At 32.8% G+C, this 18119-nt stretch overlaps 2 protein-coding genes across 2 annotated transcripts; one reads left to right on the plus strand and one right to left on the minus strand.

Annotated features, from left to right (window-relative positions):
* Positions 1 to 34: 34 nt before the first annotated feature.
* LOC105261788 (uncharacterized) lies at positions 35 to 4440 on the minus strand. The gene is made up of 2 exons (XM_011294097.3): positions 3885 to 4440; positions 35 to 638 (listed from the first exon to the last, which is right to left on the minus strand). Exon 2 carries the CDS (start codon positions 255 to 257, stop codon positions 126 to 128), a length of 132 nt encoding a protein of 43 aa, XP_011292399.1. The 5' UTR covers positions 258 to 638; positions 3885 to 4440; the 3' UTR covers positions 35 to 125.
* Positions 4441 to 10380: 5940 nt separating this feature from the next.
* LOC101887677 (uncharacterized) lies at positions 10381 to 16884 on the plus strand. Its single transcript, XM_011294102.3, has 3 exons — positions 10381 to 11446; positions 16266 to 16424; positions 16626 to 16884. The coding sequence occupies exons 1-3, from the start codon at positions 10388 to 10390 to the stop codon at positions 16731 to 16733; spliced, it is 1326 nt and encodes a 441-aa protein (XP_011292404.1). The 5' UTR covers positions 10381 to 10387; the 3' UTR covers positions 16734 to 16884.
* The last annotated feature ends 1235 nt before the right edge of the window (positions 16885 to 18119 follow it).

Consider the following 18119-nt stretch of genomic DNA (forward strand, 5'->3'; position numbering starts at 1 on the left):
ATATTAAAATTGGTCATTCGATTGTTTATTAAAAAACACAATTTCTTTTTTTTAATATTTTCATAAAACGTTTATACATTTTGTTTATTTATATCTAAAAAGAAAGAATACAAAAAATCTTAAAACTAAAAACGCAATTTCTTAATATATTGCACAGACACCTCTGGCAAATGGATGCATATGAAAAATACCATTGGTCCGAAAATTATGAAAAATAAAAACCAAAAATATATGCAAAACCATGTAAAGGCATCCATTCGGATTTTGGGACACACCGGAACTGCAGCGCTAATCTCTGCTTACAAACGAATGGATGACTAAATTCTTGTATTAAATTTAAAAAAACACACACAGACTTAAAATTTATAATATCACTTGACCTGATTGGTATGCAGTAGTTGTAGTTAACATTCAAATCGATATTCAAAATAATGAATATAATAACATTTGAAATAAAAGAAAAATAATACAGGTAACTTTTGTTTGGAGATATGAAAAAATATATAAAGTATTTCAAATGAAATGCATTGATAATATTTGATGTAAAGGCTAAATATATATAATATGTAAGTAATAAGGATGCCGAATGACTACTCAGCTGAACAAGGGGGGATTTACAGGTCGCCTATGGATGCCACCTGAAATGAAACCAAATGAAATTATTTATTAATATTATTTTTTACTTATAAGATATTACAAAATTAAATCTTATTTTAAATTCAACAACAAACAAAAATTAAACAAAAACAAGTAAAAAATATTAAATTCAGCCGGGCCGAACTTTTAATACCTCCTACCTTTTAATCAACCTTTGGGTAAAGAAAACATTTTTAAATAAAAGTGTCTGAATTCAAACGTGTTCCACTTTAAACTACAAATACCAGTAAAACCGTTTGGATAATGATGTTAAACTTTACAAAAACCCATAAAGTAGGTCAGGTCATTGTATGGGAGCCATACCAAAACGGGAACATCCATGGACGATTTTATACTTCAAAGATTGTCATTTACCAAATCTTCTTAAATACCAAATTTGAAACAATTTCGTGGGTAAATGTGAAAAGGATTATCAAAATATCGAATATCGCTGAGTATCGTTATATGCGCAATGTTCTGCCGCCGGAGCTAGAACCCATTATGACCTACATATATCAAATTTTAGACAAATCCGTCGAAAAATGTGGCAAAGATTATCAAAACACCGAAAATAAGGAGGTACCGTTACATTGGACCTATACTAAAACATGACCTACATATACTATGTTCTACCACAGGAGCTAGAACCCACTATGACCTACAAATACCAAAAAAAATGTGGCAAAAATTATCAAAATACCGAAAAACGGGAGATACCGTCTTATGGGAGCTATACAAAAACGTGGACCTATATATACTATGTTCTGCTCCCGGCGCTAGAACCTATTGTGAACTAAAGATAACAATTTTTAGAAAAATCCGCGAATAAATGTGGAAAAAATCATAAAAACACCGAATATCGGAAGGTGCCGTTATATAGGAAATATTCCAAAACGTGGACCTATATATACTCTGTTCCGCTACCAATCCCAGAACCTATGACGAACTACAAATACCAATCTTTACACAAATCCGTGGAAAATTTTGGCAAAAATCATGAAAATACCGAATAAAGGAAGGTACTTTTATTTAAGGCCTATACAAAAACCACAGGAGCTAGAACCCATTGCCAACTACAAATGCCAATTTTTAGACAAATCCGTGGATAAATGTGCAAAAATCATCAAAGTACTGAATATCGGGAAGTAACGTTATAAGACGGCTATTCCAAAACGGGAACCGATATATCTCATTTTCAACACCAACCATCCTAGACACAATAAATACAAAGCTTTTCGTCAAATAATGTGGGCTGTATCGTGTTTTCAACAGACAGACGGGCATCGTCAAATCGACTTAGAATTTCATGCTGATCATGCGGTCTTTATGCGGTCTACGACGATTTTTTAGGGATGCTACAAACCGAATACAAAGTTAATATACCCTCCTGTACACTATAGATAAAGACAAAAGTATTAAATTTAGCATATTGCATACTTTTAGGCGCTTTCCACAATTTCTTGAAAGCGTAAAATACTGTGTCACTTTAGCCATATCCGTCTGTCTGTAGGCCCTTTTAAAGACAGAGGATTGATACTGAACGGAAAATATCGATCCTCCATGTGACGGTACCTCGTGATATTCGGTATTTAAGAGGTTTCAGCCAAACAAATCAGTTGTGATTTGAGCTTTGGGTTCCCAGTGGTTCGATTCATTGCTAGCAAAATATATGCAATGCAGGTCCGAACGTTGGTGCCGCCCCTTTATAATAGCCACTCCTGATTTTCGATATTTTGAAGGTTTCTACCTCAGTTTCCAACTCAATAAGCTGAAATTCGATATTTCGGGCTTTGTTTTAACTTCTCAGCTCATATAACAGGATTTTAAAATTTTAGGGTTCCTAAGGGTAATTAGACTAAAGTTTGAGTTCTCACAAAGTAGGATACACGGTAAAATGAAGTCACGGTAGACTGAGTTAGAGAAAGTTGCAAGTAAAGAGATCTACCTCTATGGATTGTAATGTCAGAATTACTATCATGAAACTATTAAAAATTGCAAAACTTGTAGATTCTTTCAGGTTCTTGCATTTTTATTATTTCGGAAAATACAACACAGAGCTGCAAAATGCAATCATTTGCAACATTTTTTACTACCCAGGAATTTATTCGTAGTTCAGCTTTTTTGGAGAAAAAATTTAAAAAAGGTTATTTTCTCATTTGGCTCATTTTTATACTCTCCACCATACAATGTCACTCCGTTTATAACTCCTCAAAATATTCATATCAGACCCAACAAAGTATATACATTTTTGATCAGCGTAAAATACCAAGTCGATTTAGCGATGTTCGTCGGTTGTAATCACTTTTCATCTTTTGAACGAATTGAGATAAAAGGCTAAAAATTTCCCCAAATGTGTATTTTACCAGGCGTCCGTTCGTAAATGGGCCATGCCGGTCCAGATTTTCGTAAAGCACCCATATAATGATATCTCTCAATATTCGGTATTTTTATGATTTTAGCGACGTTATTAATCAAAATTGTTTCAAATTTCGTATTTTAAGCTCGTAATGAATAATTTAAAATAATTTAAATTATGGGCAACAAATTGTAAAATGTTGAGATAAGACTGTATTGTCCTACCATTTTAGATTCAATCTTGTGGAATAACGCCGAAATTCCATTCTTGTTTCGGGGGTTGTTCCTAATATAAGAATTTTGTAAACAAAAAATAAAAATAAACAAACTGTTGTATATTTAACAGTCTTTTTACATTATAAGACTCCAGCACAGAGTTGCATTTTTCTACTTGAGCAACCTTTCTTATTGAGCTATGAATGGAGTGGACCGATTGGCGCAAAACGGATTATACTTTCTCTTTCTGTGCAGTGAAATATTTTTTTTGAAAATTTGTTTTTTTTTTGTTTTGAGGTGCCGAAGGAGTGGACCAATATTTCCCATCTCCGAACTCGATCTAAGTTTTCCAAAAACATTACGATGTACCAAGTTTGGACCAAATCTGATACTCCATTCGAGAGTTATCGTGCGCACCAGCCAGTAGGCAGATAGACCGACTTACACCGCTGGATCGACTCCAAATATCCTGAAACGGATTTGGTCCAAAGAGACCTAGGGTCTAAAACCGTTATCTCGACTAGGCAGATTTTGGCCGTATCAAATTATAAATATCCTCTGTAGCTATATGGCTGAGTGTATAAAAAATGCCAAGGTATCCAGTCTAATTTATTGTTGTTTTCCATTATAATTTATCCATAAAAATTAATTATTTTTTTTATTAAATAATTACATACCCACATTTTATGTTTCGATACCCAGCTCGATGGTTTTTGTTTTCGTTCAGTTCTGTTTTTCGTTGAGGTTTTTTCAGAGATAACAACGTCTTTTGGTTATTCTATTCGATTTGGTACTAAATGACGTTTGGCCAAGCGAACAACAAAAAAACAAAACAAACAATGACTTCGTTTATACCAGGGCTAGGCAAAGAGTATCCCTTGGGATGTCTGTGTGTTCACCAACACAATTGTAAAAAATAACTTGTTTTGAGTTTTCTGTCAAAATGGTTTTGGGAGAATATTTAGTATTGTTCGAGCAGTCGATGAGGAATGTGCTGTCGGATATTTTTATGAATGCACCGTAAGAAATAATTGTGTACATAAATGTACATTTTCAGGAAGCTTTAAAGATTTTTCTTCTTTAATTGAATTTTTTATTGGCTTTGCAATATTTGGTTCAAATCAAATGCACTTTTCAACACTTTTGAATATTTAATTTTTATTTCTGAAACAGGTGTGACAAAGATGGTCATGGACTTATTTGGGTTTTGATTTGGTCACACAAAGAAATATTTCCAGTTTCATTTCGATAGTGATTAAGAAAGATTCTATATATCATTTTGTTCTGCACATAAAAAATGGCTGAGGACATTGAATATGAATTTTTATTCGCCGAAAATTATTTTGTGAAACTAGAATGCTTGGTTTGCCAACGCACGTTATCTCGGTCGATGCCTTATTATTTGAAAAGGCATTATATATCCTGTCACGGACAATATCGTAATTTTACTGACGAGGAAAAAACGTCATTAATTCTCAAATTAAAAAAACCTTTTTATGAAAGGTTTATTTTGGATTATAAGGAGGACAGATTAGCAAAAACCTCTGATGACGAATTCCTCCTAAGAAAAGCATCCTTTGTTGTATTTGCGGCATTAGCTAAACAATGCCGTCCATTTGTTGACGGTATGTTTTTCAAAGAACTTTCTTTGGAAATTTTGCATGTTTTTTGGGGAGAAAACGCAATTAATTCAGAGAAATACCCAAAGATAAAAAGAGAAATTATGAAAATATATTCAATGTTTGGGTCCACATATTTATGTGAATCTACATTTTCTTATTTAAAAATCATAAAAAGTAAATCCAGGAACTCCCTTACAGATAACCATATTGAAAATTTATTGCGCATTAAATGTTGTCCATACCAATTAAACATTGATGAAATAGTTGAACCAGTAATGTAAATTCAAGATTAAATGTATTTCTGAAGCAACAAAATTGTTTACTAAATTTAGATTCCATAAAAAAACTTCCATTTAATCTATAATAATTCTCTTTATGTACACGTCTTCTTTAAATATTTATTTTGAATAAATTAATAATTTTGTTATTACTCATATTATTATCATTATTTTAATAATTTTCATTTCCATAATTTGATAAAACTTCGTCACCTTAAATATTTTTTGCATCATTCGTGTTATCTATTCTCTTACAAAATAATTTATAGTTTATTTAATAGTTTTAATATAACAGCGTTTTTTTTTAATGAGTTGAAAAGTTTAAGTTGCTATGAAACCTGAAATATAAAAATCAAAAAAAACCAACAAAATATTTCTCAATGTGCAAAGAGAGCCAAAAAAACACTTGCAATATTTTGTTATTTCAAAACACATACAATCACAAAAAATTTTTGATGCTCTCTGCCTAGCCCTGCAATAAACACAAATCATGGGCAATACACAATGGGATTGTGTTTGAGAATAAACGGATTATTGTAGAAGTGTAATCTGACTTCTGATATATAGGTAAATACATGATTTTTATCTACTAGGAGGCGCAAAAGTAATCCTCCTATCAGAAAATGCTATAAATTTTACGATTGGCCCCTAATGTCTTAACATGGTACAATAAGGAGGTAGAACAGCTTCGTAAAACTACATAAATACAGCCCTGAGGCAACGCCCGCTTCCTGTCAGAATAATTCAAAATTATATCTAACAAGTTGTTTTCATTTATTTGATATTTTTTGTTAATTTTTAAAATGAGTCAAATAGCTCGAAAGATGAATGAAATGCCTGGATATTCTCTCAAAAATATGATCCTAAGTTTTCAGTCTTTCAATTCCGTGGCATATCTGGTTAATATCATTAGTGAGCGCCCCGCAATTTAAGCTTCCTCCATTCATTGATTTTGAACAAATTTTGTTTTTATTTTTCAAAACAATAAATACAGACACAAAATTGTCATAAGTCGGGCACACTTAGAAAAAAATTTTAATCAGCTGGTAGCTCTACCATACCTTTTTATTGTACCATGGTCTTAATAGCAGCCAAAACAAACCGGAATGACTGTCAAGAACATATGCATGTACAAGGTGGCCCAAAAGTAAACTTCCGATGTTTCTTGGCTGTAATTAAGACATTAGGGCCCAATCGTAAAATATATCGCATTTTCTTGATGGGAGGATTACTTTTGCGCCACCTTGTAAGATATAATTACTTTGTAGGGCCAGGCAAATGTAGGCACGAGTGAACATAATGAGCGTAATTCTCTCCACACAGACAAGCATAAACAAGCCCTATTTAATAGACATTCCAATTAGCCCAGCTGATTTCGGCCATTATCTCAAAATACAATTGTCTATATTTGGAATTCGCGTAAACAGTGAAAAGTTGTCAACATACAATAGGTCTGTTTGGTTACTTGTCCTGCAGGAATTATTTAATAGTTTCTTTCTGAAAGTGTAACGCGGTTTTATTAGCTAGAAAACTGTGAAAACTAAACAGACGGAATGTCAACATAAACTTACAAGCAATTAGATGGTTTGTCAAAAACGAAGCAATTTGTCCGCCATAAAATGCACACAAATATTTATAATGAACCGAGGACAAAAAAGTAGATTTGAGATTTTCAAAGTAAAAATAATTAACCTACCCAAATATAAATCACCAGAAGGAGAAGAGGAAGAGTTACAAAAAGAAATTTGTCCAGCAAGAATTTGCAAACTCAGTGAAAGAACTGTGAAAATTTGTTTATCGAATCGCTCGCTTTTGCAGAACTTTTGTGTTAACAGACGACTTTCAGCAAAGTCGGGCACAAATTGCCAAAAACAAAATTAAGGAGGCAAAGTCATTTCATATAAGACTACCAATCCCTGTATTTTCTATAATGTTTATATTTAACATTTTTGTTGCATACTTTCAGGCGATCGCCACAATTGATGTGTGCCATAATTTTGCCAGCAAAAACTACTTAGTAACGTATAATAATTATTATTTAAGATTAACCCACTGGGTTTAATAGATCCAGTGCGCTAACCCTGTGAATTTAGATCAGGGCTAGGCAGAGAAATCCAAAATTATTTTGTGATTGTATGTGTTTTGAAATAAAAATATTGCAAGTGTTTCTTGCCTCTCTATACATAGTGAGAAATATTTTGTTAGATTTTTTTTATACCCTCCACCATACTATGGAGGGTATATTAATTTTGTCATTCCGTTTGTAACTCCTCGAAATATTCATGTCAGACCCAACAAAGTATATATATTCTTGATCAGCGTAAAATTCTAAGACGATTTAGCCATGTCCGTCTGTCTGTCCGCCTGTCTGTCTGTCTGTTGTAATCACGCTATCTTTCGAATAAATTGAGATAGAAGGCAAAAATTTTGCACACATGTATTTTTTCCCAGTAGGCAGGTTAAGTTCGTAAATGGGCCATGTAGGTCCAAGTTATCATATAGCCCCCATATAACGGTACCTCCCGATATTCGGTATTTTGATGATTTTAGCGACATTATTCACCGGAATTATTTCAAATTTGGCATTTGAAGTTTGTAATGGATGCTACAGCCTAAGACAGAAAATTATCTGTGCAGGTCCACGTCTTCCTGTAGGCCCCATATAACGTAACCCCTGGTATTCGGTTTTTTGATGATTTTAGCGACATTGTTTACCGGAATCGTTTCAAATTTGGTATTTGAAGTTCGTAATGGATACTACATCCTAAACCAAAAAATGAGCCATGTAGGTCCACGCCTTCATATAGCCCCCATATAACTGTACCCCCCGATATTCGGTATTTTTATGATTTTAGCGACATTGTTTACCGGAATCGTTTCAAATTTGGTATTTGAAGTTCGTAATGGATACTTCATCCAAAGTCAAAGAATGAGCCATGTAGGTCCACGTCTTCATATAGCCCCCATATAACGGTACCCCCCGATATTCGGTATTTTAATGATTTTAGCGACGTTATTTACAGGTATTGTTTCAAATTTCGTATGTGAAGTTCGTAATGGATACTTCAGCCCATGCCAGAAAATTGTCTGTGCAAGTCCACGTCTTCGTATAGCCCCCATATAACGGTACCCCCCATATTCGGTATTTTGACGATTTTAGCTGCATTATAAACAGATTTTTCTTCAAGTTTCGCATTTAAATATTGTAATAATTTATGACAAAAGTTGCCTATGCAGGCCCACGTCGTCGTATAAGCATTCGGTATTTTTAAGATTTTAACAGAATTTTTAAAGGGTTTTATTTTTTGGAAATTGCCAAATTTGTACCAAATGGGGGAGGGTATTAAAAGTTCGGCCCGGCCGAACTTACAGCTTTTTTACTTGTTTAATTTTATATCTGTTATCGTAAAATACATTTTTTGAAAAAAAAAATCGATGTTATATTTGCACAATTAAATATTCTATAAATTATTTTGGAAGATAATAAATAACACGAATGATGAAAATAAAAATAAATAAATATAAGGTGACGTTCTCATAAAGTTCTATTACATTATAGAAACTATGTATATTGAGATAATGGTTTAAGCAAAATTATAAATAAGTAACCCGCCAAAAATCCGCCATTTTTATATATATATATGTAAGACAAAGGCATGACATGGCCATCTTTGTCACATCTTCTTTCAAAATCAAAATTAAATATCTAAAGGTGCTGAAGTGTGTATATAACCCAAACATTCCACCAATAATAAATCTGTAAAGTTTTCTGCAAAAAAAAAATTAGGAAGTTATATTTACGTACACCTAAATTTCTAATGGGGTATTCAGAAAATTATCCGGTAGCACCTACCTTATCGACTGCTCGAATAAAACTAAATATTCTTCCAAAACCATTTTGACACGAAATTAACATCCGATTCCATTCAGCAAATTGGCAATTCTCAATATTTTTATCAACACAAGATCTGCCATAAAAATGGCAGAGATCGGATCATTGCTTCGGGTACCTCCCCCACAAACGGGCTACGTTTCGAATAACCACAACGATTATTAAATCGGAACTAAACAGCCGGTTCTCTTCATACTTCAAACATCCCATTATTTTTACTAACACAAGATCTTCTGAGAAGATGGAATGTATCGGTCCGCTCTTCTGGTACCTCACCCACAAAGGCTCAAAATTTTGAATAACCAAAACGATCATAAAATCCGAAATAAACATCCGGTTCACTTCAAATTTCACACATTCCATTATTTTTACTTACATTAGATCGCGAAATAAGCATACAAATGTCATCAAATTTCCCACATCTACACATGATAGATATCTGCCCACCCGTTCTGGTACCTCAACCCCAAAGAGACACAATTTCCAAAACTTATATCTGTCGTAATTTCGAAACAAGTCGGCGATTCTATACAACTTGCTATATTAGGCAGAAATCTGTTATAAATATGCAATTAATCGGAATTTATGATTCCGTATAAAATTGGATATACATTTTAAATTTTGCACGTGCCAATATTTTTATCATTTGTACAAAATAACATTTGCACAGAATAACATGTGAAAGGCAGCTTAACTGCAAAGGATGCAGGAAAAATACAACTCTGTACGCGAGTTTTATTGTGTCAAATAAACTTTTAAAGCATGCTACAATTGGCTTTGTTTATTTTACTATTATTTCAAATTCTTAGAATGGGGGAAAACTTACAAAACATTAATGAAATGTTGAGGTTATTCTACGGAATTGAGTTCAAGACAGAAAGACGACAAAATTGAAAAACAGATAATTTCATAGGACACTTAAGTCTTAAACCTAATAGTTTTGTAATATAGTCTTGTAAAATCAAGCCAGAACAATACGCTACCACTTCCAAAACCACTTCAGACAAGATGTAAAACTACTCTGGAAATAGCGAATACCATATATTTATTACATGGTAGAAGAATACAGGTAATATGTTTTGGTTTGGAAAAGATTCTTAAAATTATAGAAGTTATTGTGTGTATGTAAACATACGACCCCTTGATTATAGATTATGATAAAGGGCATTTTATTTAAAAGTACTTGTCCAAATTATTATTTCGGAACACCAAACAAAATCATTTTTAAATCCATTCGCAATAAAATACCAATGAACTACCATGAACGCCAATTGTTATGGGTAATTAACTCAAATACCGATTTCGATCTTTGTCGTTGATGGCGGTCATTTATTTTATTTGTTTAAAATTCATCGAAATTTCAAATTAGTTTCAAATCCGCGTTCAATATGAACTACCAACGGATATTACGCATAGCCAGTGGATATCTACTTTTTACGGGCTATCAAATTCGTACTTTGGATGTTAAAAGTCAACGATATCGTGTATCCTTATGGAGTGTGCTGTACTTTGTGGGTCTCCTTATCATTTATTTGATTTGCTTTGGACATCACTTCGAAGAATCGGCTTTGTTAAAAATCACCTTTGATTTATCACCATTTCTGAAACATCTACTGCTGTTTCAAATATGGTTAGGACTGAAAACTTTTGTTTTTTGCATGATTGAGTGGAAATTTTTGACAAAAGTTTTCAATGGATTGCTGGTGGTGTTGGTGGGCACAAAGGCTCCTCAAAAAGTGTCTACGGCGAAAAAAGTTATCCGCGAAGAGTTATTGACATATTTGATATTTTTCTCCACCCTTTTTGTTGCCTTTGCTTTTGGTTTATACATAGCCATAGAAATGAAATTTGAATTACCTCCCATGGACCACATAATGATTGCCTTGGCATTATTTATGCCCCACTTTATGGTGGCTGGAGCTCTAAGATTCCACACTTTGTCTCTGTGGCTTTTGCGAACGAAATTATCGGAATACAAAGATCAGCTGATAATTCAAGACCCAATAAGCCAAAAATCAAACGTAATCGTAGAAATTATAAATCCTGTTTTGAAAACCGATCTAGAGGAGAATAGGAATCCAAATGAGGAGTTCTCATCCATGGATGAAATTATTAAAAATGATGAATTAGAAGTGAACAAGACACCAGTGGAAGATATAACTCCTATGGATATTTATCGATATGTCTCCGAAGGAGTTAATGGCATTGCCAGGTACTTGAGTTCCACCAATAAAATCCTTCAAAGACAATTATTAATTTTGAACGGTCTCAACTACAATTGCCTGCTCTATGGCATCTATACGAAATTGTATTTTGAAAAATCTTGGCATCTCATATTTACCGATCGCAATCGCCGTGTCTTTTATGCTGCTAATTCGGTCATATTTGTTTGCATATTTTTGGATTATCTCTTTTTGACCATGACGCTGTTGAGTTTTAGGAAAACGGTAAGTTTGAAAAGTGGAAATTGCATAACGTATTCATATACCTTTTGTTTTAAATCACAATAGTTCGCCAATAAGGAAAATCGAACTAAATGTCAAAATTTCTTTGCTTTTCATTTGCTGTTTGTTTGGTTTTTGTACTGCGATTTCAATCACAATAATACATCTTTAAACTAAATTTGGTAATCAGCTGGGCCATGGAACATGACACGGTCTACTTATTAGGCCATCCGATAAGACAAGCTGATTTCATCCGTTTTGTCAAAATAGATGCAGTTGTAAATTAGACGTATGAAAACGTAATCAAGAAAACTAGTAGAAATGTCAGAAATAGATGGTATTTCATCATAATAACATTTTCAGACAATTTGGGTGTTATTTTTTGCCAGGTAAAATATTTTTGAGGAGAACATCTCATTAAAAATATATGTACGCATAGAACAATTACAGAAGGTAGGACAAAGCTACCACCTAAATACATTTTTTGTCTCTTGTGCCCCTATTCTGTCAAAACATACACACCTTTTGAATCATAGTACAATGAAATAAAGGTCACCTCATTTCAAATTGGCATTCCCAGCTCTGCATTTTTTTAATTTACCTTGTCAAATCTCAATGCATAAAAAACATTTCCCACCTCTGATTTTGTGTGTATTCAATGAATTTATGAATATAGATTTTGACAATAAGATGTTGTCAAATGTATAAATGAAGATGTTGTCATAGGTATAAATTTAAAAAAATTATAAACATATGATTACATGACTTTACCTTCTTAGTTCTAAAATGGTTTGAATAAAAAATACAATTTTCAGTTGAAAAATAAATACCAATTTTCCAAGTTAGGGTGGAAATACATAAAGCGCTTATCTGGCTGGCTTAAGTCATCGGCTGACTTCTTCGGAAATGAACAAAGGAGCCTAGGGCCAAAATCGAACTATGTCAACCTAAAACTACTTTGTTCATCTACGAAGAAGCAAGCCGATGACTTAAGCCAGCCAAATATGCTCTTTATGTATTTGCAGCCTTACTGATCAACAAATTGTACAATTTTTAGATAAAACATTATTGTCCTACTATTTTAGATTCAATTTTGTGGAATAACCACTCATGTTTTGCGTTTTTCCCCAACATAAGAATTTTGTTAAAAAAAACGTAAAATAAACAAAATCAATTGTTGTATATTTAAAAGATTATTTGACACTATAAGACTCCGACACAGAGTTATATTTTTCCTAGTTTCTTGAAGTTGAGCAACTTTTTTGATTGAGCCATGTATGAACGTACTTAATAGTATTATCAAGTTTACACCCTGTGTTAACAAAAAAAACCGAAAGTTTATGAAAATGAAATGAGTTATGGAAAAGAAGGGAGTCGAATAAGGTAAAAAAGTTATTCAAATTTGTAAAAATTGTTGAAAAACGCGCATTATAGCCTCCGCTTGACGTCGTATAAAAAAAACATATAAAAAGCTACTTATATTTGAAAAAAAAAAAACATTTTAAAATTTTTAGACTTATCATGGTAGAAGAATACAGATAGATGCATCAACGCTTCGGAACACTGAAATGTCAGAATTTTTTAATGATTTCCTATAGGACTCCTATCAGTGGTTGTTAAGAAAAGCATTAAAAAATTACAAATTTAAATAATTTTCATTTAAAGTTTTCAATTTCAAAATTACAGTTAATTGTCTCATCAGCTGTGTCGATGCGTCTACCTGTATTGTTCTACCACGGGACTTACACGAGTAAAATCATAAAATTCTTCGTTTTTAAGGCACTATCAGACGAAATGCTATTTACACTTTCATTATCCCTGTATATTTCCCTCTGTATATCAAAATTTGATTCACAATAGCTCCGTTTCCGTATTTTTTTTTTTTGTGATAAGGTTAGCAAAAGAGTGAACTGTCGTGAATTGTTGTAATATGCTCTTAGAGAAGTGGTTAAAAAGGTTCGGGAAAGAAAAAGTGAGCAAAAGTATTTTCAAAAATATTGTTATTTTGTTTGTTTTATTATAACGCGTTTAGATACAGATCCATTCAACTAAATTTATCATAAAAAGTAGATATTCTGACAACCAGATTTATTTTAAATCTGGTGTGGAATCTACATACTAACCATGGTAAAAGAATACAGGTAGCTGCATCAACGCTTCTTAAAAAGTAAGTAGATTTGTATATGTTTTCCTATACGACGCCAATCGGAGGCTGTTATGATATGAATCTTTGAACTATTTTTTTACAAATATGAATAATTTTTTTTATTCAAAAAGTTCTAATACAAAATTGGTTTGACAGTTCATTGTCCCAGCAGCTGGGTCGATGCGGCTAGCTGCATCTACCATGATACTAAGGGAAAGCATCCCTGGGCACGGCAATACAGGTAGATGCATCAACGCTTGGGAACATTGATGTCAAATAATTGTATATGTCTTTTCAGATATATGTAGATTTTTATACGTTTTCTTATACGACGTCATTCGGAAGTTAGTATAATACGCGTTTTCAACAATTTTTATACCCTCCACCGGTAGGGTATATTAATTTTGTCATTCCGTTTGTAACTCCTTGAAATACTCATGTCAGACCCAACAAAGTATATATATTCTTGATCAGAGTAAAATTCTAAGACGATTTAGCCATGTCCGTCTGTCTGTCCGTCTGTCTGTTGTAATCACGCTATCTTTCGAACAAATAGAGATAGAAGGCTAAAATTTTGCAAACATGTATATTTTGCCAGTAGGCAGGTTAAGTTCGTAAATGGGCCATGTAGGTCCAAGAAATCATATAGCCCCCATATAACGGTACCTCCCGATATTCGGTATTTTGATGATTTTAGCGACATTGTTTACCGGAATCGTTTCAAAGTTGGTATTTGAAGTTCGTAATGGATACTACAGCCTAAGACAGAAAATAACCTATGTAGGTCTACGTCTTCGTATAGCCCCCATATAATGGTACCCCCGATATTCGGTATTTTGATGATTTTAGCGACATTATTTAACGGAATCGTTCCAAATTTGGTATTTGAAGTTCGTAATGGATTCGTAATCCTAAGTCAAAAAATGAGCCATGTAGGTCCACGTCCTCATATAGCCCCCATATAACGGTAGCCCCGATATTCGGTATTTTGATGATTTTAGCGACATTATTTAGCGAAATCGTTCCAAATTTGGTATTTGAAGTTCGTAATAGATACTGCAGCATAAAACAGAAAATGGGCCATATAGGTCCAAGTCTTCATATAGCCCCCATATACCGTACCACCCGATATTTGGTATGTTGATGATTTTAGCGACATTATTTACCGGAATTGTTTCAAATACGGCATGTGAAGGTCGTAATGGATACTTCAGCCCATGCCAGAAAATTGTCTGTGCAGGTCCACGTCTTCGTATAACCCCCATATAACGGTACCCCCCATATACGGTATTTTAATGATTTTAGCTACATTATAAACAGATTTTTCTTCAAGTTTCGCATTTAAATATTGTAATAACTTATGACAAAACTTGCCTATGCAGGCCCCGTCGTCGTATAAGCATTCGGAATTCTTAAGATATTAACAGAATTTTTAACGGATTTTATTTTTTGGAAATTGCCAAATTTTGTACCAAATGGTGGAGGGTATTAAAAGTTCGGCCCGGCCGAACTTACAGCTTTTTTACTTGTTACAAATTAAAATAATTTTTCATTCAAAATTTTCAATACCAAAATGGGTTTGGCAGGTCATTGTGCCAGCAGTTGTGTCGATGTGCCTACCTATATTCTTCTACCATGGCACAGCTTTAGTGGGGTATAATATATAAGTCGCAAATGTTCCTGCCAAGGCGTTGCTTATATTTTGCATTCGAACAATAATAAAAATAATTATGTGTTTATTACTCTTTCAAGACGAGCTTAATGATCTGAAAGCCAGATGGACACGCTCACCACTATGAGTTTGTTAAGCTGTTCATCAGGTATATTTGGTATTGATGATGGTTCACAAGGGCCATTCTCTGGAAGTAGTATTTATTTCGAACTCATTACAATTAAGCATTTGCGAATTAAACACCAGAATCAAAAGCAAATTTTCTTCACAGCAAAGTTTATTTTTGGGGTGATGGAATTTTTGTTAACTATAACTACATTGTTTGCACTATTGCATACACCTGTTATAGTGCTGCTGTAGGAAGACGGGTTAATGGCTCTGAACATTGAGACGGTAACTTCTAGTCCACGGCTCAAAGCCCACAGCCAGGCTCGGCTGAATTTTTAATTTTTGAGTTTTGCCTTGTTAAGCCGATGGTCATATTTTAGGTTACCTTAATTTAGTTAGTGAGTTTAGTCATTAAATAAATGGTACAATAAGGAGGTAGAACAGCTTCGTAAAACTAGAGAAATACAGCCCTGAGGCTATGTCAGTTTCCTGTCAAATTTGCATGCAACATATTGTTTTCATTCATCCAACATTTTTCCTCACTTTTAAAATCAGTTAAACAGCGAGGAAAATGAATGAAATGCCTGAATGTGCTTTCAAAAATATGATCTAGACAGATCTATCTTTCAATTCCATGGTCAAACTGGCGAATAGCTTTAATACGCGTCTCCCAATTTACACGTCTTCCAATCATTGATTTTGAAAATATTATGTTTTTATTTTTCAAAACAATAAATACATACACAAAATTGGCAGAAGTCGGGCACACTTAGAAAAATATTGTAATCAGCTGTTAGCTCTACCTTACCTTTTTATTGTACCATGATTTCCTTTGGATTCTTACAAAACACATATAATTATAATTTTTTTCATTTTAATTTTTTTTTCGATTTCAGAAAAGTGGGTTTTATAAGATGATCAATAAAAAAATTGAGACCAAAACATTATCAGAGGACAAATTGACTATTTTAAAAGACCTCAAACGTGGTTTGAAGAAAGAAATGAATTTAAAGCTGTTCAATATTGTCGACTTCAAAATATGGAACTTTGTTATTGTAAGATACACAAATGGCTTATGCCATGTTTACGTTAGAACTTTTTGTAGGGTTAACCCACTTTGAGAGGATTTATTTGAAGTAAAAGTAATGGGTATGACAATTTAAATCCAAATCCAGTGGGTTAACCCTCATATATATAAACGTACTATTACCGAAAATAGTATTATAATCATGAAATAATTGTTGCTTTCATTTCAGATTCAATTACTGATGTTACTGTCAATAGCTGTCACAGTGTTATATCAATATTTTAATGATCAAATTGTGGAACTAATGCATATTGTGGAGAGCAGTAGCGACGAATGAAACCAATCCAGGACTATATTAATTAAGTCTATAACATACATATAAATATTATTTCAAATTAAAAATGTTAACACTACTGTAACTATACCTTTGATCCAGTATCTGCAAGTAACCGTTACCATAACCAAAAAAGCATATTTAATTTGAAAACTAGCGGATATGATATGGTAGAACTAGAAAAGTATCCTCATGTAATAGTTTTTTTACAATTTTTTAAACTATACTTTTGACAACATCTCAGTGAAGTCAAAATTACAGAAAATGCAGACCTGGATATGCTTATTTGAAATGACATTACCTTGCATTAATTGTACCATGCTGCTGGAAATAAACTGCGCAAAAGATTTGAATTATTTTTTATTTTGAAGGATTGTATTTTCTTTCTCTTTGAGTGTCTTTCATGCTCATAGTTTTACTTGTTTTACCAATAAAATAAGTGCGGGAATCAAAAGTATTAATGTGGCAAATATTTGTAAATCTGTTTTTGGTAATAAATATCTTACGAATAAAATATATGAGTTCATGAACAACACAATTGGGTGTGTTTATTAATTTTTCAATAAATAACTTCAATACAATTAAAAATGTATTACATTTAAGGCAGTACCAAAAACTGCAAGGGTATTCGTGAAGGCGTTGTTTACACTTTGACAAAAACTTAAAACACAAAAACTTAAAATTATATTTGCTTACGATAGTTTTTTGAAAGACGCATTAATTTCCTTGCAAACACTCACCAAAGTAAATGAATATTTTTTTGTCTCCAATTTTTTTTTTTTTTTGCGCCATTTTGGCTTTTTTTGTTTTTTTGATTCACCAGCTCAGCGACTATTCTCTCTTTCTATGGATATATGTAGACACACAGTGCTAAACCACTAGATCTTATAATAAATATTATTATGAATAAATATTTTACGAATAAAATATATGAGTTCATGAACAACACAATTGGGTGTGTATATTAATTTTTCAATAAATAACTGCAATACAATTAAAAATGTATTACATTTTAGGCAATACCAAAAATTGCAAGGGTATTCGTGAGGGCGTTGTTTACACTTTGACAAAAACTTAAAACAACAACAAAAACTTAATATTATATTTCCTCACGATAGTATATTGAAAGATGCATTAATTTCCTTGCAAATACTCACCAAAGTAAATGAATATTTTTTTCAAAATTGTTTTGCCTCCAAATTTGTTTTTTTTTTCTGCGCCATCATATTTCATAATTTTTTCATCTCATCGAAAATTCTCTCTTTCTATGGATATATGCATGGTACAATGATATCAAGGTAGGGCTATGATACCATATGATTTCAATTTTTTTATTTTCTTGGCCTAATATGTCATCTTTTTTTGTTTATGTATGTGTTTTCTTTTTAA

The sequence above is a fragment of the Musca domestica genome, unplaced genomic scaffold (genome assembly GCF_030504385.1).
Source record: "Musca domestica strain aabys unplaced genomic scaffold, Musca_domestica.polishedcontigs.V.1.1 48, whole genome shotgun sequence".
NCBI classification, from domain to species: Eukaryota; Metazoa; Arthropoda; class Insecta; order Diptera; family Muscidae; genus Musca; species Musca domestica.

What these genes read in the sequence shown, in the direction of transcription:
- LOC105261788 (XM_011294097.3), bottom strand. Translation starts at nt 257, where the DNA reads ATGGATGCCTTTACATGGTTTTGCATATATTTTTGGTTTTTATTTTTC.
- LOC101887677 (XM_011294102.3), top strand. Translation starts at nt 10,388, where the DNA reads ATGAACTACCAACGGATATTACGCATAGCCAGTGGATATCTACTTTTT. An exon ending in TGTTGAGTTTTAGGAAAACG is followed by an intron (nt 11,447 to 16,265) that starts GTAAGTTTGAAA and finishes TTTCGATTTCAG; the next exon opens with AAAAGTGGGTTTTATAAGAT. An exon ending in AAATATGGAACTTTGTTATT is followed by an intron (nt 16,425 to 16,625) that starts GTAAGATACACA and finishes CTTTCATTTCAG; the next exon opens with ATTCAATTACTGATGTTACT.